The sequence below is a fragment of the Primulina huaijiensis genome, chromosome 13 (assembly GCF_012295235.1).
Source record: "Primulina huaijiensis isolate GDHJ02 chromosome 13, ASM1229523v2, whole genome shotgun sequence".
Classification (NCBI taxonomy): domain Eukaryota; kingdom Viridiplantae; phylum Streptophyta; class Magnoliopsida; order Lamiales; family Gesneriaceae; genus Primulina; species Primulina huaijiensis.
This window is the reverse complement of record NC_133318.1, coordinates 17,396,112-17,421,794: the sequence shown is the minus strand read 5'-3', so window position 1 is coordinate 17,421,794 and position 25,683 is coordinate 17,396,112. Positions and strand designations below refer to the sequence as shown.

At 34.7% G+C, this 25,683-nt stretch overlaps 4 protein-coding genes across 5 annotated transcripts; 3 read left to right on the top strand and 1 right to left on the bottom strand.

Moving 5' to 3' along the window:
• Window positions 1-878: 878 nt before the first annotated feature.
• On the top strand, window positions 879-3,446 carry LOC140991566 (large ribosomal subunit protein bL35c). The gene is made up of 3 exons (XM_073461588.1): window positions 879-1,227; window positions 1,364-1,480; window positions 3,234-3,446. Exons 1-3 carry the CDS (start codon window positions 970-972, stop codon window positions 3,306-3,308), a joined length of 450 nt encoding a protein of 149 aa, XP_073317689.1. The 5' UTR covers window positions 879-969; the 3' UTR covers window positions 3,309-3,446.
• Window positions 3,447-4,372: 926 nt separating this feature from the next.
• On the bottom strand, window positions 4,373-12,943 carry LOC140956273 (autophagy-related protein 11-like). Its single transcript, XM_073412980.1, has 6 exons — window positions 12,836-12,943; window positions 10,977-12,422; window positions 6,226-7,897; window positions 5,687-5,904; window positions 5,059-5,272; window positions 4,373-4,940 (listed from the first exon to the last, which is right to left on the bottom strand). The coding sequence occupies exons 2-6, from the start codon at window positions 11,918-11,920 to the stop codon at window positions 4,524-4,526; spliced, it is 3,465 nt and encodes a 1,154-aa protein (XP_073269081.1). The 5' UTR covers window positions 11,921-12,422; window positions 12,836-12,943; the 3' UTR covers window positions 4,373-4,523.
• Window positions 12,944-17,778: 4,835 nt separating this feature from the next.
• LOC140956315 (arginase 1, mitochondrial) lies at window positions 17,779-21,444 on the top strand. 2 transcript variants are annotated; one of them, XM_073413029.1, is made up of 7 exons: window positions 17,779-17,992; window positions 18,418-18,589; window positions 18,833-18,992; window positions 19,538-19,671; window positions 20,044-20,253; window positions 20,724-20,834; window positions 20,979-21,444. In XM_073413029.1, exons 1-7 carry the CDS (start codon window positions 17,988-17,990, stop codon window positions 21,237-21,239), a joined length of 1,053 nt encoding a protein of 350 aa, XP_073269130.1. In that variant the 5' UTR covers window positions 17,779-17,987; the 3' UTR covers window positions 21,240-21,444. The 2 variants fall into 2 exon arrangements, with proteins under 2 accessions (XP_073269130.1, XP_073269131.1); XM_073413030.1 differs by lacking the exon at window positions 17,779-17,992 and adding an exon at window positions 18,321-18,341.
• A 1,142-nt stretch (window positions 21,445-22,586) lies between these two features.
• On the top strand, window positions 22,587-24,357 carry LOC140956322 (protein trichome birefringence-like). Its single transcript, XM_073413038.1, has 5 exons — window positions 22,587-23,158; window positions 23,245-23,437; window positions 23,504-23,697; window positions 23,769-23,927; window positions 23,994-24,357. The coding sequence occupies exons 1-5, from the start codon at window positions 22,710-22,712 to the stop codon at window positions 24,325-24,327; spliced, it is 1,329 nt and encodes a 442-aa protein (XP_073269139.1). The 5' UTR covers window positions 22,587-22,709; the 3' UTR covers window positions 24,328-24,357.
• The last annotated feature ends 1,326 nt before the right edge of the window (window positions 24,358-25,683 follow it).

Sequence of the window (25,683 nt, the reverse complement as noted above, 5' to 3'; positions counted from 1 at the left end):
AATATATAAATTATAATATTTAATTATCATTATATTTTCAAATTATAAATAATTAACATAAAACAGAAATATTAATATTGAAAAGAAAAAGAATATTCTTGGAATATTCTATTGTAGTGTAAAATGTAGTGCAATGTGGTTGGAGATGATTTTAGTGTAACACCAATGTAGTGCAGAATGTAGTGGATTGGAGATGACATAATAGTTATTAATTCCTAAGATATCAAATGCTTAAAGAAATCATTTTATATTAAAGAATTTTTTTAAAAGATAGCATTTAATATTAAAATGTGGAGCTCAACTCACTCGCCTGAGCCTCTTACGGGCGCTTACTGCATGGTCTCCTTGTCCATCGTTTTGTTTTGATATTTTTGTGATGTTGTTTCGTTTTTTTTTTCCGGTGGTAGCTGATGGGTGTTCACCGAAGACTTCTCCTTACCCATGGTGGTTATTATTTTGCCTTATGTAGGAATGTACCGATGTTATATGTCTTTTTTTATGTCTTGATGTTATGACCGTTTAATCTTTTTTAAAAGATCTTGGCTTTGTCTCCTTCCTATTTAGGTTTTCTTTGTACTGTTCTATTTTGCTATAAACATGTATGGGTCTGCTTAACCTCCGCTTCTGGCGGTGTTTTATTTAAAAAAATATATTTTAAAATGTAGTATGATAATAAAATATTATAAACTATGAAAAGCTAAATTAAAATAAAGAGTATGTAGATAATGTAAAGGTTGATTTGGCGTATGTTTTTATTACAAAATCTTGAAGGGAAAAAAAAAAGAATATATGCCAATTTATTATTATTATTATTATTATTATTATTTTATTTTATTTTATTTTAAGTTTTTTTTTCCAGACATTTGTGGCTCCCAATCGTAAAGGGTAAGCGGCGAAGGCCGAAGATCATCTATCCAAATTACACAAAACCTCGTAATTTCGTAATCGCACGAAAATTCTTTAAAATCTATGGCTACTGCAGCAATGGCTACTTGTAGTTTTTCTTTTGGATTACGAATTTGTAACAAACGTCCAGAAGTCCGACTCACAACTGTTCAATTCACGCCATTCACCAAGAAACGAACCTCAATTAGCAAGCTCAGTTCTTCGCACTCTATTTCCGGGCTTCAACCACTTGTTCGTGACCAGGTTTCCGCACCCTTTTGCAGAAATTCACAGTCAATGACAGTGGTATGCACCAAAGGCTACAAAATGAAGACCCACAAGGTAAGACTTTATCAGTTGTTAGTACATAGCATTTTTTTTTTTGAATTTCAGTGTTTATGCGTCTTTATTTTGGGATTTGGGTTTTTGTTGTTGTTGTCAATTTCGTTGTTTGCTGATTTTTGATTGGGTACTTAAGGCTTCTGCTAAGAGATTTCGAGTTTCGGGTAGTGGGAAGATAATGAGGAGAAGAGCAGGGAAGCAGCATTTGCTCGCGAAGAAGAATAATAAGAGAAAATTGAGACTCTCCAAAATGGTTTGAATTTATACAATTGTTTCATTTAATCTTTTCCCTTTATTTTCAAGACTTTAGCTTTTGGTTGCTCAATGATTTCTTTATTCTTGTGCTCTCGTTATTTACTTTTACTAGCTGGCGCAGCTGTAAAAGATGATAAGAAGTGGTTTATACTCCGATATCCTAGTGATAGACATTGAAAATGGGTTAGATTGAATTGGGTTTTAACATTTGACCCGGATCATTAAAATTTCGAAAATAAAATTGCATATGAGCTTGTCTGCAGTATACATGGATCTATGATCCTTAAAAATCATACATTTTCCTCTTTTGATGCATTAATGCATTTACTGTACATAGATGTGTTTGGACAAACTTCCGCATATTAGCATGCTGGCATACGACAGACATGCTATTGGAAGGTTTGTATTGCGAATTGGGAACAGCGGAGGTTTTGTGGTCTGTGCAATTTTGTGTGTTCGGTTGGTGTAAATTTGGAAGCAATGAAGTAATTCCCATGTTTCTTTTTAGTGTGGGTGGATTCTCTTATATCTTGTAAGTGAAAATGTAGTGTTACTCAAATTTGGTTCGGTTCCAGACGCTAAAATAAACTCTGCCCAATTTAGAATGAAGAATAAATTAGCGGCTTCAGTGTTTGACTTGCTGAATAGAAGCTTTGGGATACACATACCGATAGCATATAGGGCGAATCACTCGAGACTAGTAGTTTGAGCAAATTTTTATAAACAAATATGGAATTTGCTCATTCTTGCCAACTCAACTCATTTCTCGAACATTTTACTCATTCAAGCCACGCATGTGACCTTAAATAGCAATTATGGGACCACGTACATGTTGTTGAACCAAAAACTGTATCCAATGGTAATCTTTTAGACAGTGCAATTCAATCAACCATATTTTGATAATCGCACCAGCCACATAGACAGCGACCAAATAGGATAAGTACAATGGGTACAGTTATGGCTTCCCAATAGGGATTGTTTGATTGTAATTATTATTTTGTTCGCCTATATGAGAACAAAGTGGTGAAACCAGCTTATATATTGGAAAATGACTTTCAATAAAATTGCTATTTGAGTTCTTGTGGCAAAAAATACAGACTACAGAGGTTATGGCACTTATGATTCGCCATTTTGATCTTCACCTCTCTTCATGAAGATGTCACTTGTATGATGCAATGCAACAAATGCTAATCAGGAAAACAAGACACTGAAATGATGAGAAAGCAAAAACTCTTCTCAAATAATTTGTAGATCCTTGTGCAATAGTTGGACTCGTCTTTTCACAACTGGGATGCTCTTGATGTCGAATTAGTTTCACTACGTTCTTATGAATGCTGAGATCAAGTGCCGTCAAAGTTTTTGCTCAAATATGTAGTCTTTAGCATTTCTTTTATATGGTCGTCATAAGGTGGCTGGGTTAACATTCTTTTACACGTGGTCTTTGAGATGTGTACAGGCCTTCGTAAAATACAACCCCCACGACCCAACTAATGCGACTTGGTAAATCACCGCTATCCTGCCTGGGTGATTTGCCCATTTTAACTCTTGTGCTGGTTTTTGGTGGGGTTGAAATGTTGTTTGCATCAACCATGTTATGTTCACTCGAAACAAGCATCCACTCCCATAGGGACGTTGTTTTAGTGAGAAAATGGAGGACGACGCAACAAATCAATTCAATCTTCCTCATTAATTTACTTCTCTTTTTCTGGCTTTGAATATCCTCTCTCACACCACTTGTGTCTTATTTACAGGTGCAAGTTAATCGCAGCGACTATAACAATGTCATTGGAGCTCTGCCTTATCTCAAAGTCAACCGATCGAACTAAAACCTAATACCTTCTTGATGTACTAATCTACATAACTTTGTATTTCCTTTCAAGGGTTTTTTTAACTTTTTCACAGAAGATGAAAGAATCTCTTATTATTATTATTGATCTTTGAATTGTTGGCAACTTTACATCTTATTATGAATGTTAAGCTCAGTTGTTTCTGGCACTATGTTTTGGCGGCATCAGTTTAATATATTAATGACATCATTCTTTCACCTTTAAAATGTAATAAAAATAATAATTTTAATATAAAAAATATTTTTCATAAATCGAGTCGGATAATCATCATTATTTAATTCAAACTTTAGTATAATAAACATGTTTTAAATTGTTCAAAAAATAATCACAATTTTAATCAAAATTTTCATCTAATAAATAATTTTTTTATTTTTTGAAAAATATTTATCTATTGTTTTTTTAAAAATATTTATTTATTGTTTAAAATTTTAATAAATAAATAAATATTATTATAAACATATTTTTATATTATTTTTATTAGTAAAAATTTCACTCGATCAATATATCGAATGTAACAGTAAATAATTCAATTTTATGACATAATTGTTATCTTTATTTGAATATGATATTAAATATTAGAAAAAAAAGTCTATAATAATTAAATATATTCATTATATCAATAATAATAAGTAATTATTTAAACACCAACACTTACTAATTTTAATATGCACGAATGAGTTATTAGTAAAAAAATAAGACGAAGCTTTATTTTAAAAATTAAATCATTGTTTAAATTAACTCAATATCATCGTTATTATCCTCCTCTTTTCGTATGCAAAATCACCATAGTTAAGTATTCTATCTAGATCGCAAATGAAAATAAGTTTGACGTATTAGAACGAGCTAACAAATCACATTTCTGGTTAAACTTTGATTTAGAGCTTAAAAAAGTCCTAAAAACTTTTTTTTACAAAAAAACCCTAACCGCCTAGGACTGCCCAGGGGGCAAGTCGACTAGCACCTTTTCTAGGAGGTCAACCGCCGCCTAGCGTCTAGATCGATTTTTAGAACAATGATCCTAAATCTTATATACAAAGAGATGGGATTAAATTGATTTTCATCTATACAGGAAAGGCCAAGTCAAATCCTCACTAAAGATCTTCACCTTTAGTAGTACAGCTGAATATGTAATATATATACACAAATTCACATCAAGTTTCTTCCATCACATCTATCTGCCATTTGCAACCAAGATCAGGAAGGATTCGTCGGATGAATGGTGGTATCAGGTAACATGGCTATGGTCACTACGAAGTATTCACATCCAACAGGAAGACCATAAGGATTTGAAGTCGAACCTGAATTAAATGTCAAACGGTTGGTTCCAGTTTCGGGGGTCAGTATATCTACCCGATCTCTAGCACTGTCAGCTTGAACTGATGTAGATGGAGGTAGTGGTTTCACTGTCAGTCGTTCAATATGTACAACCTGGCCTACGATATAGCTTGTACGGTTTGTAAGATGATCAGAAAATAAGGCTACTGATTCAGCTGAGAGATAATAATGAGGAGAGCTACGATTGATGGCCTCATAGTATCCGGAAGAGTTGAGAATGAATGCAGCAATTTCATGGACTTCTAACCGATTAAATGATATCTTCTCTTTGTTCGCCTGTAAAAAGGGGGAGTAATTCCTTCAGTCTTGGTCACTAGGTAATGAAATGAAAAGAAAAAGGTGATGTGCACCAAAAACAGTGAATGGGTACGAGTTATAATGTAGAATAGAACACCTGCTTTTCAAGTTGATGTTTCGTGTAAAGAGTGTTGACCAACTCTTTTTTTTCTTCCAACTCCTTTTTAAGCTGCTCATTTGCTGCTTCGGTTTTTGAGTATCTGTCGAGTAATTCCGCCCGTTGTCTTGACAAAACACCAACTTTATCAGCCAATATCCTTATACATTCCCGGAACTCAGCAGTGCTATCATCATCGCTTTTGTTGGCAGAACTGAAAATTTGGGACGAATTCAATCAAACATAAGCAACTTTCATAAGCAATGTCACCATCTCCAATCCATCTCCAACTACCATGATAATTGAACCCAAAGATACGGGCATTGAAAAATTGAGATACAGTTTTCGAACCGTTGCAAGATGATTTGGGTTCTCTTTGGTGGTTCTGAGTTGAATTACTGGACTATATTATTAAATTTCATCTATAAATTATGCAGACCACTAACATGCTGTTTTAAGAGGCATGCCAAAAGAAACTCCAAATATGTAACAAAGGATTATTCATATAGCTTCATAGCAAATGCTAAAACGGTGTATCAGAAATGGACACAATTGACATTCTAAAAGCAATCCATGTAACAAAAAAAAAAGGGATCAAGTCCAACAAAGAAAAAGCATTTGTGCTTACCTGGATAAAGACTGAGCTAAAGAACGCAATGAGTCAACAAAATCAGCCACCCCAGCAGACAAAACACAGCTTCTCAGTCTTTCAAAAAGACCACGCATTTTGACAGCAGAGCCACGCAATGCGCTGTACTCTGAGGCCCTACGATCAGCTGCACATAGGTGGGTTTGAGCTTCCTCTCTTGCCTCATGTAGACAGTTCTCTAAGTGAGCACAATTCATCTGCAATTAGATCAATACGTAATCGAAATTAGTTATATATTTGAAGATGTTTGCAACAAAAAACCAGCATTGGATGACGAATAGCAGTACACGGTTGCATCCACGTTTGTGGAATCGAAGCGCCTTTTTTCTGAATTCGGGCAAGAAGAAACTGACAGGAATACAAATTTAGAACTAGATAAACCCTAAAGGACTTCTGAGCAACAAAGGATTGTATCATTGAGTAAAGAAATCTTTTGGCGACTAAGGTATCCACATAGCTATCTGGCAGAAACCCCAGCCCCGTGCTCAGAAAATAAATCACTTTCAAGTAGGTAGTACCTGAGATTCATCAAGTAGCTTCTGACTGATCTCCAACTCCCTTCCAAGCTTGGAAACCTCATCCATCAATTCTTGGATTTTGGTTTCTGCATTATCTAATTGTTTCACTTTCCCTGCTAAGGCGTTTTGTAATTCCACCGCAAAGTTATCACTTTCTGTAGCATCCAGACCTGGTTCAGCAACTGTTTCACAGGATAGAACACCAGTTGGCTGTGACATGCTAACTGCCATATTACTAGAGGCAAGTTCCGTGCCCTCATCTGTCAACAGATTTCCCTTCTTGTTTTTGTCACATGGATGACCTTTATCACTATGTAGATCGAGCATTGACGAATCCAACAGAGGATTTGGATTAATCGTGCTAGAGGAATCGGTCATACTATCATCAATCCTTTCCTGTGCCTTATCTTCTGCAGGGAGAAGCCGAGGTTTTAATGGACTGGATGCACAAGACATTTCTCCCATTGGGCGTGGCATATGAATTCCTTCAAGTCCTGATACTCCTGACTTGCTATCATTAATATTTGCAGATGAAACTGCAAAATTTGAACCATTCTCATCAGCAGAAAGCTCATGTCTATCCAGATACTGGTCAGACAACCTTTGCTCCAACTCCTGAATCCGTTTCTCATAAGATTCACACTGTATCTTCTTCATTTTTAGCAATGTTTGCAGGTGTTTTTCATACTCATCTTTCAAATGCAAAGCTTCAGAAGTCTTCTCTGCAGCATTTTTCAATAAACTCTCTATTTGACTATCACCAAGTGATTCATAATCGAGCTCAGTGCATATGGAGCACAAGAAGGCAATTTTAGAAGCAAGTTCAGCTTTCAGTTTTGCATTCTCAACTTCCATCTTGCTGGTCCCTGCAATTTCCACCAGCTCTGTCTCCTCAAGTAACTCCGGTGAACCATACTTCTCTTGGAAGTTCACTGCATTTCCTTCAACTTCAGCAGATTGAGAACCATCGTCAGACATCAATAATGAACTCCTTGAAGTCACATTCTTCTCACTCTTTGAAGAGAGTCCTAACAGTGACTCTGGTGCATAACAATCGACATCCGGAAGCTCTATATCAAGCAAATTAGAGTCAAAAGGAGCTACATTGACATCACATGGATTAGGAGTGTCATACAATCCCATGGTTGCTAAAATATCCCGGGGAATATATGTACTATGTACTTTCAGAAATTCTTCGCGTCTCCTAACCTCTGATTCCCTCTCAGTTGCAAGTTTTTCTGCCAATTGCCCAGCCTTGCCCATGTAGATCTTCATCTCTGCTTTTCGTCTCACAATTTCTGCAAGGCAAGCCCTATAAGCAGGACCAACTCCACGCACCACTTTTAAGGGCTCAAATTGATCATTCTGACGCTTCAAAGCTTCCTGGAATACGGAAAATTTGTATCGCACATCTTTGATGGTGTACTGGATATATGCAATCTTTTGCATATAATTATGCACAAAGATATTCATCTCAATTTTTTTATCCCGGCAGAAACCAAGCAAAGTTGAAATTGCATGATCACATTCTTTCATCTTTGGAAGGTAATTATTATCATGGCAATCATACATAGGACCTAGGGCTGAAACAGCATCATGAGGACGCAGCGAAGACGTAAATTGGCCAGAAATAGAGTCATCAACAAGTTTCTTCACCGTGTTTACATCTTTACTGCACCAACAGACATGATACTTTAACAGAATGATCACGTATCAAGCAAGCTATAATGTGAAGTAGCAGCACATATACATAGCATACAATGCAAGAGAAATAACATTCAGCTATTAAAAAAACATTCAGCTACATGATTCCAATAGCATGAAAAACTTTTACGGGTCAAGGTAAATAAACAGTAAGATATAAAGCAGCATTTAAACTCTCTAGCAGCGATTAAAACAGGCTTGGCCGCTGTAAACTCATTTTAACACAGGCAACACGATCCCCACCATATTGAATGCTACCATGATTGAATGAGTTAGATGTCGCCCAAGCAGGGTGGATATCGAATTAGAGTTGAGATGAAAATATTAAAATAAGGTGCTCAAAGAAGCTACCACCACTATTCTTTTTCAGCATCCAAATCCTTATAAAGTATAGATAGTGCAATTGGATTATTAAATGTTATTCATAAGAACACGAAAAACATCATCCGACATAAAAGGCTTATTTCAAAAAAGACAATTCATTTAGAACCCCGTAGCGAAGGATCCAACAACCAAAAATTAAAACTGGTGATTGCAGTGTACTCAAATATTTAAAAGTATACAGTGATGGCCACCTTCATAAAAATGCACAACTTATGGCTGATGATAATTGAATGCATATTATTGGCTTTAATACCAATTATAGGACCAAAAGATTGTTGATATATCAAGCGTTGTAAGTAGCAACATAATGCAATTCAAATCTTTTAAAGCCTAGCATCCTAACCAGCATGTTTGTTGCTCCACAAAATATGGGCTAAACTTAATCCCACCGTCTCTTGAAGTATATATTCTTAAAACTGATTTTGCTTGAGGATGCCATGTTGCACATTTAAAAATAACATTAACATGCAACCACTAGCGTTTTCTAATTTTTGCAGAAGTGCAGGTTTCCGATGCAACAACATGATTTCTAAATTAAGGAACCAAATTCAGTTGCATATGCCAGAAAACATTAAAAGATTTTAAAGTTTGAACATCCATACCATAAAAATACTTTAGACTAACATAATGGGGTCTGAAAGTTCTAATAAGAATAACAAAGAACACGAATTTTGATGCTTTAGAATAGCTCGAATATGCTGTATATGATACCATAGCCTGTTATCAACCAGACCTAGGGGAACTGGCAAAGACCATGACTCATCCTCTTGACACAACTTGATACCACATCACTGCACCAAGTCACTGAAATAACCAAAAGTCTTATAGTCTATCTCTGCTCAAGACAATCCATACTAGTGTTTTACATCTATAAAAACTTTTAAATAAATGATCATTCAGATTTCTCTCTAATCAAATTTCCAGTTAACTCCATTTGCAATACCGCAGATCAAATGTTACTGATTCCCATAATCTAGACGCAGTATTAATGCCTACACTTAATAGAGGATAAGTTTTATCAGAAGGGCTTGGCTTAAGAAATTGTTTAGTTTAATACTGCATTTTGAAGCTATTTATTTTAAAAGTTAAAAGCAATTCCGTGCTTGCTTCGTTTCGTTTTGGGGAAAAAATTCTGTGAAAATACCGTAGAAAGTAAATAGCATGTTCGGCTCTCTCGGACAAATAATATTACTATATAGAAGTCAAATCATGCCAGAAATTGTAGGATATAATTATTTTAACTTTATAATAGTATATTTGGGTTATAGTACAAATTAATTATAATTATACAATAGTTTTTGGAAGTAATGAAAAATTAGTCAAAAATAATGAATTGATGCACACATTGCAATCAATTTTTTTAAATTAGGTTGATTTACATTAAAATAGGGTCAATATCATAATTATACAAATTGATGAGGGGCATTACGGTAAATTAATGTACTTGGCCATACCATTAGACCAATTGTCGGTCTGATGGTCTGAGCCTCAATATAGTACCAGTTCTCCTGCACACATGTTTCGTGCTTATACAATCTTTTTTGTAATCAATTTGATTTACATTAAAATAGAGTTAATATTATAATTATAAAAATTAATGAGAGATTATATTGTAATTTGGGAACTTTAGTCATACCATCATACCAAAATGTCGGTTGATTGTCTGACACTTCAAAGATGATAGAGATAGAGAAGAGATGTTGAAATGGAACGAAAATGTGTTTTGAGGAAAGAAAACAATGAATGATGGTGTTTATTTTGTTTCAGGTGCTGGAAAACTGTGAGAGGAAAACATAACAAATAAGGCCTTTATGTTTGAATATACTAGTTCAAAAGCACTTTTTTCAAAAAAAACTCTTAAAAGGAAATTGAAACAAAAGCTCTAAATGATATAACTTCTGGCCTTCACCAAATCCATAAATTCATATTTTCCAAGCACTTAAAAACTGTAAAAGCTTAAACAAGCATTATAAAACTATTCAAATGTTATTTTCTAAATTTTTCTAAAACATTTTTGAATCGAAATACTTTTAGTAATGTATAGAGTTCAGTTTCCCAGGACCAAGATAAACTTCTTCTTGCCCAAGAACCTAGGCAAGCAACTTTGACAACGAAGTAAACATGAAGGTGAGAAACATGATCTCCATTTCAAAAAAGGAGTACAGTATGATGATTAAAGGGAAAATTTGACAGATGCAAATGCGCATCCCTTGCTTGACGTTTTCAATTGGATACTAGCTATATAAAATATTCACGGCTATAATTACTGCCAGTTTTTTCAGTGTCACTTCTTAAAACAAGTTACCATCAATGACTCAATTGAAGAACTTCGCCTCTGCTTTCAAACGTTAATTCAATCTTCTATTACAAGAAAAGGAATCAAGTCGAGCAAAATTGAAAAATGCTTGATAACATATTCAGTCAATTGCATTATGAATTTCTTACTTTTAAGTGGAATTAGAAAGCCATGGCATGATTTCGAAGGGTGCTGACAAGGATAAAAGCACAAAAGGAATGCTTCTTTGCCAGTTAGAAATAAGTTTTCCCCCCTAAATTCACACATTTTCACTCAGAGAAATTCAAACTTATAACAACTAAAAATCAGCATTTGTAAATAAGTAAAAAGGTGAACACAATTAATATGAGAGAGGAGAAAGACACACCTTAGAGTCTGCATTATGCTCTTCTGCTCATTTATAAAGCGCTGGTGGTCTTTTATAGTCGAATCCAAGTCTTTAACAAGAACTGAAGCTTTGCCAGAAAATAACATTTCTGTGTTGAGCTTTAGATCTCCAAACTCTTGTTTAAATTCTGACACTTTGTTTTCAAACTGTCTGTGGGAAATGCTGCAGTCTTCCACCGTTTTCCTCAGGTTCTCTTCCTTCACAAAATCCAGTAAGCATTTTCTATTAGCAGTCATCAAGGCAGGAAAAAGTCTCATAGATCTCAATTTCTCAATATCCCTTCCGAAGTTGACCAGAAGGCTAACATGGCTACGGTGCTGCTGTGAGTAACATTTTAGGAAATCATGGTAGTTTTGAAGTACAATCTTATAGAAATGATCTAAATTACCCCGGGCAATTTCCAACGCCCTTTCTTGCACCTTCTGCTCTTGCAACCACCTCTCACATGTCTCAATCTTAGCTAATGTACGACTGAAAATAGCATGTCCACACTGAAAATGATACCTAAACTGTCTCTCGTAGGAAGGTAGAGCCTTTAATGCAGGATCTGAGGCATTATCCAAAGGATGAATGTCGTGAGATGATGATGGCAGCGGGGGATCGGGAATATCAGCAATGTCAACTTGCTCTGGTGCAGGGGATGGTGAATTACTCCGCATCCTTGCCTTATTAAACAGAAATACTTCTCGATCATTGGATGGGAGGTTGTAGGTGGAGAGGGAGCGCTGAGGTTCCAATTTCATGTCCAAACACAAAAGAAGCTGATCATTGAACATTATCCCACAAACTGATTCAAGAAACTTCTGCACGGTCTCAACAATAGTGTACCTATTACAATCAAGCGCATACGAGTGCCCATTCTCGGCAATATGAATCAAAAGTTTTCCCCCTTCAACTACACCTTCTGCAGTATATGAAGACATTTCCTTGACCCACCAAAAGTATTTAATAACTTCAGCTACAATAACCAAAGAATCAAACTTCACTTAGAATAAGGTACAAGAGTCGCTAAACACAACTTTACCCCTTCATACAAAGATTGATCAAATATTATGCTTAAAACCACCAACTCAAATAGCAAAATCAGCAGAACCCAGAAAGTTGCTATCAGCAAAGCGATTATAGCAAATAACAGAACCCCAACCCAAATTACCCTAAAACCACCAACGATTTCACCAAGAGAACAGGAATCTAACCACCAAGTCCGTCACTGAAGCCCAAATTCGAAACCAAACTCAGTGATCTGCAAATACGACCAGTTTCCTCGAACCCAACACCCGAAACAAAAAAAAACAAAAGAACAAAACTCCAATCGCCGCCGACTAACCGCAGAATCTTCTAATATGGAAAACGGGCACAAATATCAAGACACCCACCGAATATTTTGCCAACGACCCCAAACCTTTTTCGCAATTTCAAAGAACCCTGCAATGAATCAACATAGAAAAAAAAGCAAAGCACGGCACGTCAAAACAAAAGTAAATTGGAAAAGGGTTTTTAAAAAAAATCGATTTTAACTACGTAGAATACTGTACTTCAGTAACTAATTTAAAGCAAAAGCCACAGATATGGATAAGACAGAGTAGATGATTTCACAGGGTCGCGAAAAAAATCAAATTTTAGCAAGAAACTCGGGCGATTTTATTCCTTGTAAACAGGTGGCTTCGTGGTTTTCTTGGACAAACGATGTTGAGTGGTGTTCGACGATAAATGATTGAATAAATTATTGCTTACACACTTTCTTTTTCTCTTTCTTCCCCAACTCTTAATTTAATATATATATACACACATATAATATAATATGATTATTGTCTGTATGTAGATAGACGTGGGAGAACCTTCCGACGGAAGCAAGCAGAAGCAAGAGGAATTTGTAATGTTGCACGAAATATGAAGGCTCTGGCGAGGAAGAGCGGATGAGATCGGACTTTGGAGCTATAATTCATTATTATAATAATTGTATTGTTTTATATTTATATTTTTATTATACATATTATTACTTCTCGGTTTTTTTATTTTTTTATTTTTTGTTATATAATTAATAATTAAAATTAATAAATATTAATCTTTAAATAATTATGTAAAATTATTGATATGATATAATGAATATATTTAAAATTTAAATATTATTATAAAAAAATGTTTATGTCATTTGAGATAACGCTCAAATGATGATAACAATATTATGTTGTTAAAGTTAGTTTGTTATCTTGGCTGAGTAGGATTCCTATTAATAAAAAGAATATAAATCGATATTTAAAAAAGCATATATAATTTTTTTATCAAAATTTTAAAAAATAAATAAATATTTTTTCAAAAAGTCAAATTTTATTATTTTTTAGAATAATAATTTTGATTAAAAATTTTAACTGTTTTTTAGGACATGTTAAAAATATTTATATTAAAGTTCTAATTAAGATACATAATAATTTAACAATTTACCAACAATCAATATACCAAAAATTCATGATGACATTCTTTTACAAAATTGGAAAACATAAACGTAATATTATTGTTGCCTCCAAATTCTGTAAAGCTCAAATTCTGCTAAGTCCGCCTACAAGAGAAGCACGTCAGATGTGTAAAACCCAATTTTATAATTTGTCTCGTCAGTTGGCTTGCGTGATTGGAGAAGTTGATCCACGATCCATGATCGATGATCACAGAATGTGGCCAAACCGCTAAGAAGATTCGAACAAAAACCGACATAAGTCACCAGATGGAAATCTCGACAAATTCATCAACAAAATTACATCAACAAGCTTATGCAAAATCTCTAAATTTTAGTTCGCTTATTTCAATTTCCAGTAGCATAATTTCTTCAATTTCATAATATTTCTCTAGCTTTTCTAGTAAAAGTTTTATTTCAATTTATAGCAGCATAATTAAATTAGATGTTCATGAATTTCTTCTGCAAATTTCGTCATATTTCTCGTTTAAATCTTAGTTTCGTGGCTCACCGATGGAAGTTAAAAGTAACAACCGAACCGATATCCACATCGTTTGGCTGAAAAAGTCGGATTAATCACAAATTTGACACGATCATGTGTCTGGCACACCCACAATTTTTATGTGCAAACAAATTTTGGCACGCCTAGTGGGACAAGAATGCCACCAAAGCCTACTAAGAAACATGAAAGAATTCATCAGTCTCAGGGGAAGGACCATCACATGTAGAAGATACTTACCGTAGCGAAAGATCAGTCGAACAACTTGTAGACAAGTTCGAGGAGGAAGGTGTGAAAGAAGGAGTTGCATCTTCTGTTGGCCAGGAAATTCTCGTGAAAATTATGATGTATATGAAGAAAAACATACATAGTGAACTCAGAGAAATGATCGATGCCATTACTGCTGTCATGACAAACTTTTATGGCACAGATGAGAGAGTGGAGGAGATCTCCAAAAGAAGAGGACAAATCATCAGTGGATGACAAACTCAAATATACTGAAGCCAAGCATTTCGTGGATTAAGGCCAAAGATTGGAGAATCCTCAAGTAGATGAAGCTCGCCGCTTAGATGAATAACCGATTTTTGTGTCTCCTTGGGAATGCGTATATATTCCTCCACACAAAAGAGAAGATGAGTCGTGGACAAGGCACTAATATCGTAATAATGGTAAACAAACATTCAGTAAAGTTTTTGCTATGACATCTCCTAATAGTCAGCCTGAGATGTATGAAGATGGAAAAATGCAAGCAATGTCAGTGCCGAATTCAGGGATTAATGCTCGAGGTAGGGTATCTTCCACATCCACTAATGCAAACTCGTGTCTTAGATTTTGAAACACTTACGTCATTCAAGAGTTGTATGGCCCAAGAATGAGGCCAATCAACTGAATAGAGTTTCACAATGTATGTGTTTGATCGCTATATATGAAGAATTATTATGCTGGTCTGCACCTTTTGTAGATGTCAATGACGTGAAGTTCATATCAGATTTTGTTATTAATTTTTATTTATGATATGATGGTGACTGGTTGATCACACATAAACAGCCATCAGAACAATTTACGATGATTGGTTGTCAAATGTCCTCCATCCTTGGTGTTGGCATAAAGGCATATGAGTTGGTTAATAGGCTGGATAAAAATGTCTTCTATTTTGTAAGGTTCCTTTCCTTGTTCGATCATGTTATTAAAAATCAGACATCTTGTGCAGTACTTGTGAGTGCTTTTCTGAAAAATTGCTAGATAGATGATGCACTGAAATTTCTAAGAGAGAAGCAGTGGGAGGATCCACTATTTGAGGACTACTTACACCATCTCTTAATATATATGTTCCTGCAAAGATATGGTTCACCTTTAGAATGCCATCAAACTTTTTACTTGCATGCCTAAATCTGTGGTTCCCAACTTGAATATCGTCTGCTCGATGATTGACATATACAGTAGTACGTATGAGCATATATGTTTTCTGAAGCTGAAAAGTTGTAGGCGGAGTTGAAGATTTCAAGAGTTCAATCGAAAGACGCCTGCAATGTTTTGTATGAGATGAAGGAACATAAAAATATTGTACCTGATGTTTAACTTCTACAAGATATGCTCCGCCTTTATCAGCGTGCGTTTCGGCATGAATGACAAGTTAGTTGATCTGTATTATAAAGGGTTGAAAATTTTGATGTGCCAATGCATTGCCAGTTGATGAACTTTCTTCACGGCTTTTTGATGAGATCATGCTTCAGCGAGGATTTACACCGAACACCGTTACTTTCAATGCTTATGGAAAATTCAGGCTATTTGAAAAGGCTAGAAAAGTATCTTGGATGGCTAAGAAATATGTCATTGCTGTAACTTGAGACAAAACATTTAAAATATCAAATAATAATGTTAAAAATATGCATAAGTTAATCATATAATATAACAAAAATATTCTAATTAATCATTTAAATATTATATGTTATGTTGTACAATATATGATTTAAAAAAGGACCAAAGGAAATTTTTAGGATTTCTACATCGTTGGATAATTAGGTTAGCTAAAGTTATGTACAAATAAAAATAATTTTTTTAAACATAAAATTAATCGATTTTTTTTTTTTTTTAAATAATTTTTCGAGCCCCTTCTACGCTTGGGTATGAGGCGGAGGCCTCTTTGGCCTACCTTCAGGTACAACCATGTCTTTGAATATATTTGAATAATTAGAATTTCCGGGTGTATTTGGATAGAGGATTTGAATTTGAGAGATATTTGAAAAGAATATTTGAAATCACTTCATATCGGAATGGATTGATTAAAAAATTAGGGTTGACAGAATCTTCTAAAATCACCACCCATCATGAACAGAGTTGTTTAAATTTCGGATAAGACCGAAAATCTAAACCGAAAAAACCAAACACTGAATAGAACTGAAAATCGAATTTTATAATTCGGATATAAATGTTAAAACCGAAATTTATTTTGTTCGGTTTCGGATTATATATGTCGGAACGAACCGACCGAAAAAATCGAAATTTCATTAAATTAATAATTTTATTTTTATTATATATTTTTTGAGATAATATCAGTGAATGATGAATTATTTTGAATAATATTTTGTTTATTGTTGTTTATGTAACTCACTTAGACTTTATATTTAAATGTTTTACTGAGAAATCATGTAAAAAGATAACATATTATATTTTACAATATATTTATCTTATTAATTTAAATAATTGTATCAAAACCGAAATAACCGAACCATTTCGGTAGAAAACCGAACCTAACCGAAGTAAAATGGTTCGGATATCGGATTAGTTATTTGTTAAACCGAAATAAAAAAACGAAAACTGAATCGAACCGACCGATGAACACCCTTAATCATGAATCCCCACACATTCTCGTTATGAAAATATCTCGACCCGTCTTTTTCCCGATTCGACTTGTCGGAATTTTCCTGTCCCTATCAACGTCGGGAGAGGGATCAGACATGTAATATCCACCCGATGAAATTCTCGTCCTCACCCGAATTATATTAATGATAATATTTTATTGGGAAAAAAAATATTATTAAAACATCGGGTTGAAGATTTATAATTTTAAATAGAATTTATTGGGTCGAGTCCTTGTAAAAATTGGCTAACAAGTTCAAAAGTAACTAGCCCATAGATAACTATTTTAGAGCTTAAATTAAATGATAAACTAATTTATAAAAAAAATTTACAAAACAAATAGGGGAAGTACAAATATTATAATTATAATTCAAAAATACGTGATGGTTTAATGAGACCATCACTTAGCTTACATCATGGAGTTCGAGGATAAAGACATCATATTTAAATGAAAAATATATCTATTCTATTTTATTAAAGTTGAAGACATGAAAGTAACGAAACACATCGATTTTTTCTTCTAATTTTACTCTTATATGATACTAATATTACACTTTTGTTTTTTTGTTTTTTTTTTAAATTTCAACACATACTTTTATTTTATTTTTTTATTTCAACAATTCAAATATTAATTTATTCCTTCCATAATTTGTCAAATTTCATTTTAGTCCATCGATAATGATAAAAAAGACTGTATACACGAGTAACTAACGTTATATTAAGAATTTCATCATTGAAAAATACGTCGTACAATAAAGAATCACCTATTCCCATTTGAAGAAGATTTTCACGTACTTAACAAATCAATGGCTTATAATGAAAGCTCAGATTCAAATTAGCTTTGCTATCAGCCAGCCAAACACCGGCGGCGGCGGAGATTTACGCCGCCAGTTGGCATAACGTTTCTTCAAATTATAAAAGGAAGTTGCTAGAAACAAACATTTGATGAATTGACATGGGTCAAATGCGATTCAAAATATGACCTGATTGGATAATTTGACGTCAATTCAAAAGACGGCCCAATTAAAGACTGCCAACACAATCTGATTCTAAATAAAATCCTAGATTATTCCTTTTTACGTACAGAACCCTAATCCCCGCATCCCATTTATGCGGCATATAAATTTGTGGAATGAGAGGAATGCGGCCGTGAATTATATCAAGGCTTTTGTTTACAGGCTTCATGAGGTATACTTCTATTAACAAAAAATTTGAAAGTGTTTTTTTAATCTAAACCATTATGAATCCTTTTGTTTTTTGTAAGAATTTTCTGGAATCAAGAATGTTTGTAGAACTTTGAAGTATTGGCTTTGATTTTTACATTTTTTTAATAAGTTAATTAATTAAGTATTCTATAAATTACATTGAATAAAAAAATTTGTTTATTTATTTTCTTTTCAAATATCTGGCCTTTCCTGCACATGGAGGAAAAAAAAAAGGAAAATTGATTTTGGCTTCTGTAAGGCGTTGTGTTTTTGGCAGATATCGGGTTATTTTTGTGCGTAACATTGTTCTAAAAATAGAACCGGTGGATGAAGCACGTATCTTTTATTATTCACTCACCAAAAAACACAATAAAGACACATACTTAACAGGGAGTTCGAATTTTGCAGGAGAGTTGCAGTTCCAGAAACAGGGAAAAAAATGAAGATAATTGGGAGTATGGGAATTCATTACTTGCAGAGGCTGAATGCAGCGAATGTTCCTAAAGAATTGATAGAGAAAGGCCAGAATCGTGTGATTGAGGCATCCTTGACCCTTATCCGTGAGAGAGCAAAGCTCAAGGTAGCTTATGTTTTCTGTTATATTTGTCTATTTTATTGTTCATAAATTTTATTACTACCCAGTTCTGCATTATTTTATACTGAATTCTAACTGAGAGATGGCTTGAAGCATTTTTGTTCGATTCCCAAAAATAATGGATTCATAAATTTGTTGGCCAAACAATCCCGCTATCCTTCATAGTCAGTTAAAGGGAGTTTGCTCCTGATCTTCATTTCTGGTACGGTTAATTATATTCTGTAACAGGGAGAACTACTGCGAGCTTTGGGACCGGTTGTAGCATCATCTTCTCTTCTTGGAGTTCCGCTAGGACACAACTCCTCATTTCTCCAAGGCCCTGCGTTTGCACCTCCTCGAATTAGAGAGGCAATCTGGTGCGGAAGCACCAATTCCACCACAGAAGGAGGTGTTGATACATACTTATTGTTATGAAAATATTCAACCTTGTAAAATCAGTTGGTCTGATATAACATGTTTTAGCTAGGGGAGTGTTCAGTTGTTCTTGGATGAGGACATATCAGTACTAAAAAAATTAGATCATTCCCTTCTTATGCAGCTGCTTTTTTTATTTTTTTATTTTTTGTTGTGTCACACACAAAGCCAGTTGGGGAGGAACCAACTTGCTTTTAACTGGATAACAATGCCTGTTATTTCAATTATGCATCCATGTTCTTTTTGTGATTTTTTGTCAAATTTAATGCCTCAGGTCCAATCTCTCTGTTCTGTCTGTAGTGTTCATTTGTGAAATATAGCTAGTGACTCCTCCCCTGCTTCCCAAACTATAATAATCTTGACAGTACACTTCTAATCAACTTGGTTAATGATAATACTACCATAATAAACTTGTCGCTGATACTACTTGTAACTAGTGAATCACTAGTTTTCTCTGTTATCTTCTGTAGAATGTTTAACAATTTGAATATCCTGTCGTCACAATGCCAACCTATGCAGGTGAAGAGCTAAATGATCCAAGAGTCTTAACTGACGTAGGTGATGTGCCAGTGCAGGAGTTGCGAGATTGTGGTGTAGATGATGACAGATTGATGAGTATCATCAGTGAATCCGTGAAGCTAGTGATGGACGAGGTGTGATTCTTTTTAGGATGTGTTTGGATTGAGAGATTTTGATTTGTGTGAGGATTTCAAATAAAAGGACTTGAAATGCATATATTTCAATTTTCAAATGACTAGGTTGGAGAATGAATTTAATTATTTTTTTTAAAATAAACTCGGGCAATACAAACGATTTCAAATCCTTCAGTCTCATTTTGAGCCAGATGGTTACAATGGATTTGAGATGTGTATTTGAAATCAAATTCCCTCAAAACCTTCCATCAAAATCCAACCTTAGGGATTTAAAGTGTTTTCTACCACTTACATGGGTCTGTGGATTCTTATTTCTGCACAATACATGAATTTTTTTGTTTATAATTTTTATCTTTCTTGTTGGTGCTTTAGCCTCCATTGCGCCCGTTAGTGTTAGGGGGTGATCACTCGATTTCATTTCCGGTGGTGAGAGCGGTGTCCGAAAAGCTCGGAGGACCTGTGGATGTTCTTCATCTTGACGCTCATCCTGATATTTATCATTGTTTTGAGGGGAACAAATATTCTCATGCATCTTCTTTTGCGAGAATTATGGAGGGCGGCTTTGCTCGGCGACTCTTACAGGTGATGTGAGATCACAGATTTTAGCCAATTTGTCTCCGACCTTGTCTTTTATCATGCATTATTGCTAAAAGTTGAATGATATCTTGACTCTCTTTTTCTTGGATAACTCTAAATTTCAAATGAAAGACATGCAAATTCTCGTGATTAAAACTTTCATAGTTGTCAACTGCTTAGCTTTGCCTATTCACAAACTGTTCCCTCGTTTTTAATTTTTATTTCAAATTTTCGTACTTGGTAGATAAGTTCAGCTTTAGTGGGGATTATTGAAAAGTTTCAATTTTCCACTAAATGCGGACGTGGTGTTCTCTCTTTCAAACCTTGCTAGCATCAGCTTAGTAAACTCAGTCTATGCAAATAATGTAGTCCTTTCAAGTGTTCCTACAGAAGCCTGACTTTTGACATTGGAGTAGAATTTTTTTTTCTTGCTTTTCCCCCCTCAAAACACCTCAAAGTTGGTGAATTTGATTCAGGTTGGAATTAGATCAATAACAAAGGAAGGCCGTGAACAAGGTAAAAGGTTTGGTGTGGAGCAATATGAAATGCGAACCTTCTCCAAGGATCGGGACTTCTTAGAGAATCTGGTTTCTTTCTCTCTCTCAAAACCATTACTGGATGTCATCTACTATTTTATGTTTTTTTGTAAATGAGCAACGACAAAAACGAATTATTGGAAAAAGTCCTTTCTAATCTATAGTTTTCCTCTCTCGTTTGCAATTTTTTTTCAGCAACTTGGCGACGGTGTAAAAGGGGTGTATATTTCAGTAGATTTGGACTGTCTAGATCCAGCGTTTGCTCCTGGGGTATCCCACATTGAGCCTGGTGGTCTTTCTTTCCGTGATGTTCTCAACATCATTCACAACCTCAAAGGGGATGTCGTAGCTGCAGATGTTGTTGAGTTCAACCCACAACGGGACACTGTGGATGGGATGACAGCCATGGTTGCTGCTAAACTGGTGAGAGAACTTACTGCAAAGATATCAAAATAACTGAAGTTTCCCGAGAGTCTCGTACTACATTAATTCTTTTTCATGCCTCAGACATCTTGAAAACAATATAAATCAGATATCAATATATTTCGTGGCAGTAGAATGTCGTGCTTTCTTTTGGATTGACAGATAACCACAATGCAAACATCACATTGTTTTATTGGTCGATTAGAAGAAACATTAAATATCAGTCCATCTTTTTAATCATCTCGGTTTTTCTTGTACTAAAACTAGAAAAGAGAGACCAAATATTTACATAATACACAGTGCATGCTTTATAGCTTATCCAGAGATGAAATAAGTATCATACAAATAATGTATGTAACCACATGCAGAATATCGTCGAATGCTTCAAAACAACGATGGTTAATATATACATTATAATCTTCGAAATGGCGTGCCATAAGATTTTGAGATGATGCCAATGACCTGGTGAGATCTATTCCCAATATCCAGCTCCATTTTGAAGCTCACCTGTCTGTGTTGCGTCCTACGAGGTGGCAGAGCTGGGAAATCTGGCTTGTGTATTTTATGTTTGTTTCTATGTTCGTGGCCGAACATAAGGCGAGGAATGGGGAGGATTCCGATTTCTGGGACACAAGTACCTTGTTTCCTTTCTCCCATCATTATTTTCAGTCCAAAAACGCTCCAAACGCCATTGACGAGTTCTTAAGCTTTTTAAACTCAATTTTATGCTCAAGCCGCTTGCCAATCTCTAAAACCAATTCTGTCGAGGATGAGAGATTTGATATTAATTTATTAAAATAACATAATACTATTACGTATGTTTAACTCTTTCCAAACCTCCTATCAAATTTAAAACCTTAATGTCAAATTAACTATAATCTATCGACAAAATAATGATTATGTCGAGATCCGTGAAATCGAAAACTATTTTGAGGGAAAATTAAAAAAGAACAATATTAGTTTTTTTTCCAAGGAAAAGAAATGTTAGAAGGAAACAACACTCTAAATTTTGTTATGTTGGTATTATTACGTAGAGTATGTTTCTTGTGAGACGGTCTTTCGAATATTTATCTATGAGACGGATCAACCCTACTGATATTCACAATAAAAAGTAATGCTCTTAGCTTAAAAATTAATACTTTTTCATGGATGATTCAAATAAGATATCAGTCTCATAAATTACGACCCGTGAAACCATCTCATACAAGTTTTTACATATTATGTAATCTAAAAAAATGGCTAGTAAGTAGTAATTGTATACAAATCTAAGTAGTAATTTTTTTTATTTTGTTGAATTAATATGCAATTATGATTGGTAATCATATCACGAAAATTTTTGATCCATGTGCGTACAAATTCGTAATCTCTCCAACTCCACACTCCTGCAAATTCAAAACTCTCACAATCACTCTTCCACATGACTTCCTCCCTCATTCTCAAACACAAATTCACACACATATTTCTGAAAACTACTCAGAAACTGCAAACTTCTCGCGTCCCACCATGGCCTATATTAAAAGAATTAATTTCTCCATTTTCAGAATCATTGCTTATGGCATTATTTTTGTTTCCATTGCTTCCACTATGTTTCTGGGCTTTAGGCCCTACTCTGATTCTTATTCTGCGCCACCCTGTTTCTATGGAAATCTGACTCGTGATGACGAGAAAACTAACGAAGTTGAAGTCTTGGATCAAACAGTTAATAACAATGAAATCCCACCAGAATCAGGCAACTTCGAAACCAATGCTTCTGGAAAGGGAATCTCGATGATAAAATCTCTCATGAATTGCGATTTATTTGATGGGAAGTGGGTGAGAGACGAGTCCTACCCACTGTACAGCCCCGGTTCTTGTTCTCTGATTGATGAACAGTTCAACTGTTTTGGTAACGGTAGGCCTGATACTGCCTATCACAAACTTAAGTGGAAGCCAAAGGATTGCACTCTTCCGAGGTGTTCTTTATAATCAACTACTGTGATTTTTTTTTTTATTGTAGTTTGCAGATTAAATACATTGATCTTCTATATTGGTTGTTCAGGTTGGATGGAAGTCATATGCTGGAACTGTTGAGAGGAAAACGGCTTGCTTTTGTTGGTGATTCTCTGAACAGAAATATGTGGGAATCTCTTATTTGCATACTTAAGAACTCTGTGAAAGACCAGAAAAAGGTTTATGAAGAGTTGGGGAGGCAACAATTTCGGACAGAAGCTTCCTTTTCCTTTATATTTGAGGTAAGTAGTTTAAGTTAATCCATGGGATTTTGTCTCTGTTTAATTCAACTATTTTCTTCTTTATAGGACTTTAACTTTTCGGTGGAGTTTCACGTGTCTCCCTTTCTGGTGCAAGAATGGGAATTCAAAGGAAGAAACGGAACAAAGAAGGAAACACTTCGACTTGATTTAATAGAGAGCTCTGCGGATAAGTATAAAAACGCAGATATAATTGTGTTCAATAGTGGTCACTGGTGGACTCATGAGAAGACTTCCAAAGGGTATGTTAAGAATGATATATTGTATTTATTGAACTTTTTGATAAATTTGAATATTTTGGAATGTTTTTCAGGAAGGACTATTATCAAGAAGGGAGCCATGTTTACAGTTACCTGAAAGCCACAGAGGCATTTCGAAAAGCCTTGACCACCTGGGGAAGATGGATCGAGGCCAATGTCGATCCGTTGAAGTCTCTAGTGTTCTTTAGGGGTTATTCAGCATCTCATTTCAAGTAATGTATTCTTGTTTACATTCTAAATATCAAGCATTACTGTCTAGTAACCTAGTATTATTATAGTGGTGGGCAGTGGAATTCTGGTGGGGAGTGTCATCGCGAAACGGAGCCAATAGAGAACGAGACATCGCTGTCGATTTATCTGCCATGGATGAGGGTCGTGGAGAATGTTTTAAAAGGAATGAGAAGCGAGGTGGTAAGTTACATGAATGTGACACGAATGACGGATTATCGGAAAGACGGGCATCCATCTATATATAGGAAACGAAACATGTCGGATGAAGCAAGAAAGTCATTGTTGAGTTCTCAGGATTGCAGCCACTGGTGCCTCCCTGGGGTTCCAGACGCATGGAATGAAATCCTGTATGCCCAACTTCTGCTGAAATTAAATCACTAGAATCGGTAAATATTCAGACATGACTGTCCATACAGTGTATAGAAATTTTTTCCATTTTCGTTTTTTTTTAGAAAAATACATACAACATGTGTACTAACGCGTTAGCCCGGAGTTTACTCACTACATACTGAAAAAGTAAGGGCCGTAGGTTCCATCGTCATAAAAAACGTTTACTTGATATGAGACAGATTTATCAGTAACGATTGGGAGAGAAGAACTTCAGGAAATTAGGCGATGTTTCAAGCTGATGTTCATGTTCCTACAGGCTACAGCTTGATCTAATCTCCCTCCCCATTTGAATTTTACTCATAGGCTGCACTCAGATTACTTATGGACAGGTTAACAATAGACACCACTTCCTTGTTCTGGAACTTCCAAAAATAATTGTTGTCAAAGGTACGTAAATCCGCTTCCCAACAAATATGTTCCTTCCTGCTCATGCAAAAAATGTTCAAATCAAGTAAGCCCCGATTTAAACGGTGGTCTCTTTGCGATTTTGATTTTTTGTGCTGCAAAGGCAGATGTGGTGTTGGCGCCGATATCAAGTTAATGTGTACGGTGTCGTATCACTCGTCTCGATAAAAAATGACTAAAATTGTCAAGATTTAAGAAACTCAATTTAACAATATGAATGATCAAAATTGTAAATAAACAAATATATACAAAGAAATCGGAATTTTCCCTACCAAAGAATTTTTTTAAAAAAATAAATAAATAAATAATGTAATTAGGAACCCATGATTCACTTTTTAAATAGGTCTCTATATGCAGACATCGTTTTATTTTAAAAAAGGAAAAAGAAAACATAATTATTTTTAAAATGTTCTCTTTAAAAAAAAAAAAGCCTATTTTGTTTGATAGCTTCTCTATCTACCTTGTATATCATTCTTGATTTTTTCTTTAACGTCAACTTGTATCCTTCTCCTTGTGTATTTATCCAACAACATACGTTGTCATTTCTAGAATTGGTATCTTAGACGAAATGCAACCGAAATGATTTACAACTTGTTAAAATTGTTCATCACGACATTTTTTGTTCGCAGGGAATATTTAATTGAGAGAAGTGTCGATTTTTATTAAACTCAAAATTGTCTATAGCAAGACTGATTAACGGAAGATCCTTAAATAAAAAAATATAATATAATATACCAAGACTAGTGATGCCCCACGTATAATCTGACAAACATTTTGTATTTTGCTCAAATTAAATAAACAAAACGTAAATCCCATATTGCAATTGAACCAAACATGATTACTGATTTACTTCACTATATAGTTTTTATTTTGATCCACTATAAAACATGCATGCATGATAGGATGCAATTTTGAATGAGAATTGAAGATGTGTGTGTGTAT

What these genes read in the sequence shown, in the direction of transcription:
- LOC140991566 (XM_073461588.1), top strand. Translation starts at nt 970, where the DNA reads ATGGCTACTGCAGCAATGGCTACTTGTAGTTTTTCTTTTGGATTACGA. An exon ending in ACAAAATGAAGACCCACAAG is followed by an intron (nt 1,228 to 1,363) that starts GTAAGACTTTAT and finishes TGGGTACTTAAG; the next exon opens with GCTTCTGCTAAGAGATTTCG. An exon ending in AATTGAGACTCTCCAAAATG is followed by an intron (nt 1,481 to 3,233) that starts GTTTGAATTTAT and finishes TCTTATTTACAG; the next exon opens with GTGCAAGTTAATCGCAGCGA.
- LOC140956273 (XM_073412980.1), bottom strand. Translation starts at nt 11,920, where the DNA reads ATGTCTTCATATACTGCAGAAGGTGTAGTTGAAGGGGGAAAACTTTTG. An exon ending in AGCTACTTGATGAATCTCAG is followed by an intron (nt 5,905 to 6,225) that starts GTACTACCTACT and finishes ATCTAATTGCAG; the next exon opens with ATGAATTGTGCTCACTTAGA. An exon ending in AACATCAACTTGAAAAGCAG is followed by an intron (nt 4,941 to 5,058) that starts GTGTTCTATTCT and finishes CCCTTTTTACAG; the next exon opens with GCGAACAAAGAGAAGATATC.
- LOC140956315 (XM_073413029.1), top strand. An exon ending in TTGCTCGGCGACTCTTACAG is followed by an intron (nt 20,254 to 20,723) that starts GTGATGTGAGAT and finishes AATTTGATTCAG; the next exon opens with GTTGGAATTAGATCAATAAC. An exon ending in GGGACTTCTTAGAGAATCTG is followed by an intron (nt 20,835 to 20,978) that starts GTTTCTTTCTCT and finishes ATTTTTTTTCAG; the next exon opens with CAACTTGGCGACGGTGTAAA.
- LOC140956322 (XM_073413038.1), top strand. Translation starts at nt 22,710, where the DNA reads ATGGCCTATATTAAAAGAATTAATTTCTCCATTTTCAGAATCATTGCT. An exon ending in CCTTTTCCTTTATATTTGAG is followed by an intron (nt 23,438 to 23,503) that starts GTAAGTAGTTTA and finishes TCTTCTTTATAG; the next exon opens with GACTTTAACTTTTCGGTGGA. An exon ending in CATGAGAAGACTTCCAAAGG is followed by an intron (nt 23,698 to 23,768) that starts GTATGTTAAGAA and finishes AATGTTTTTCAG; the next exon opens with GAAGGACTATTATCAAGAAG.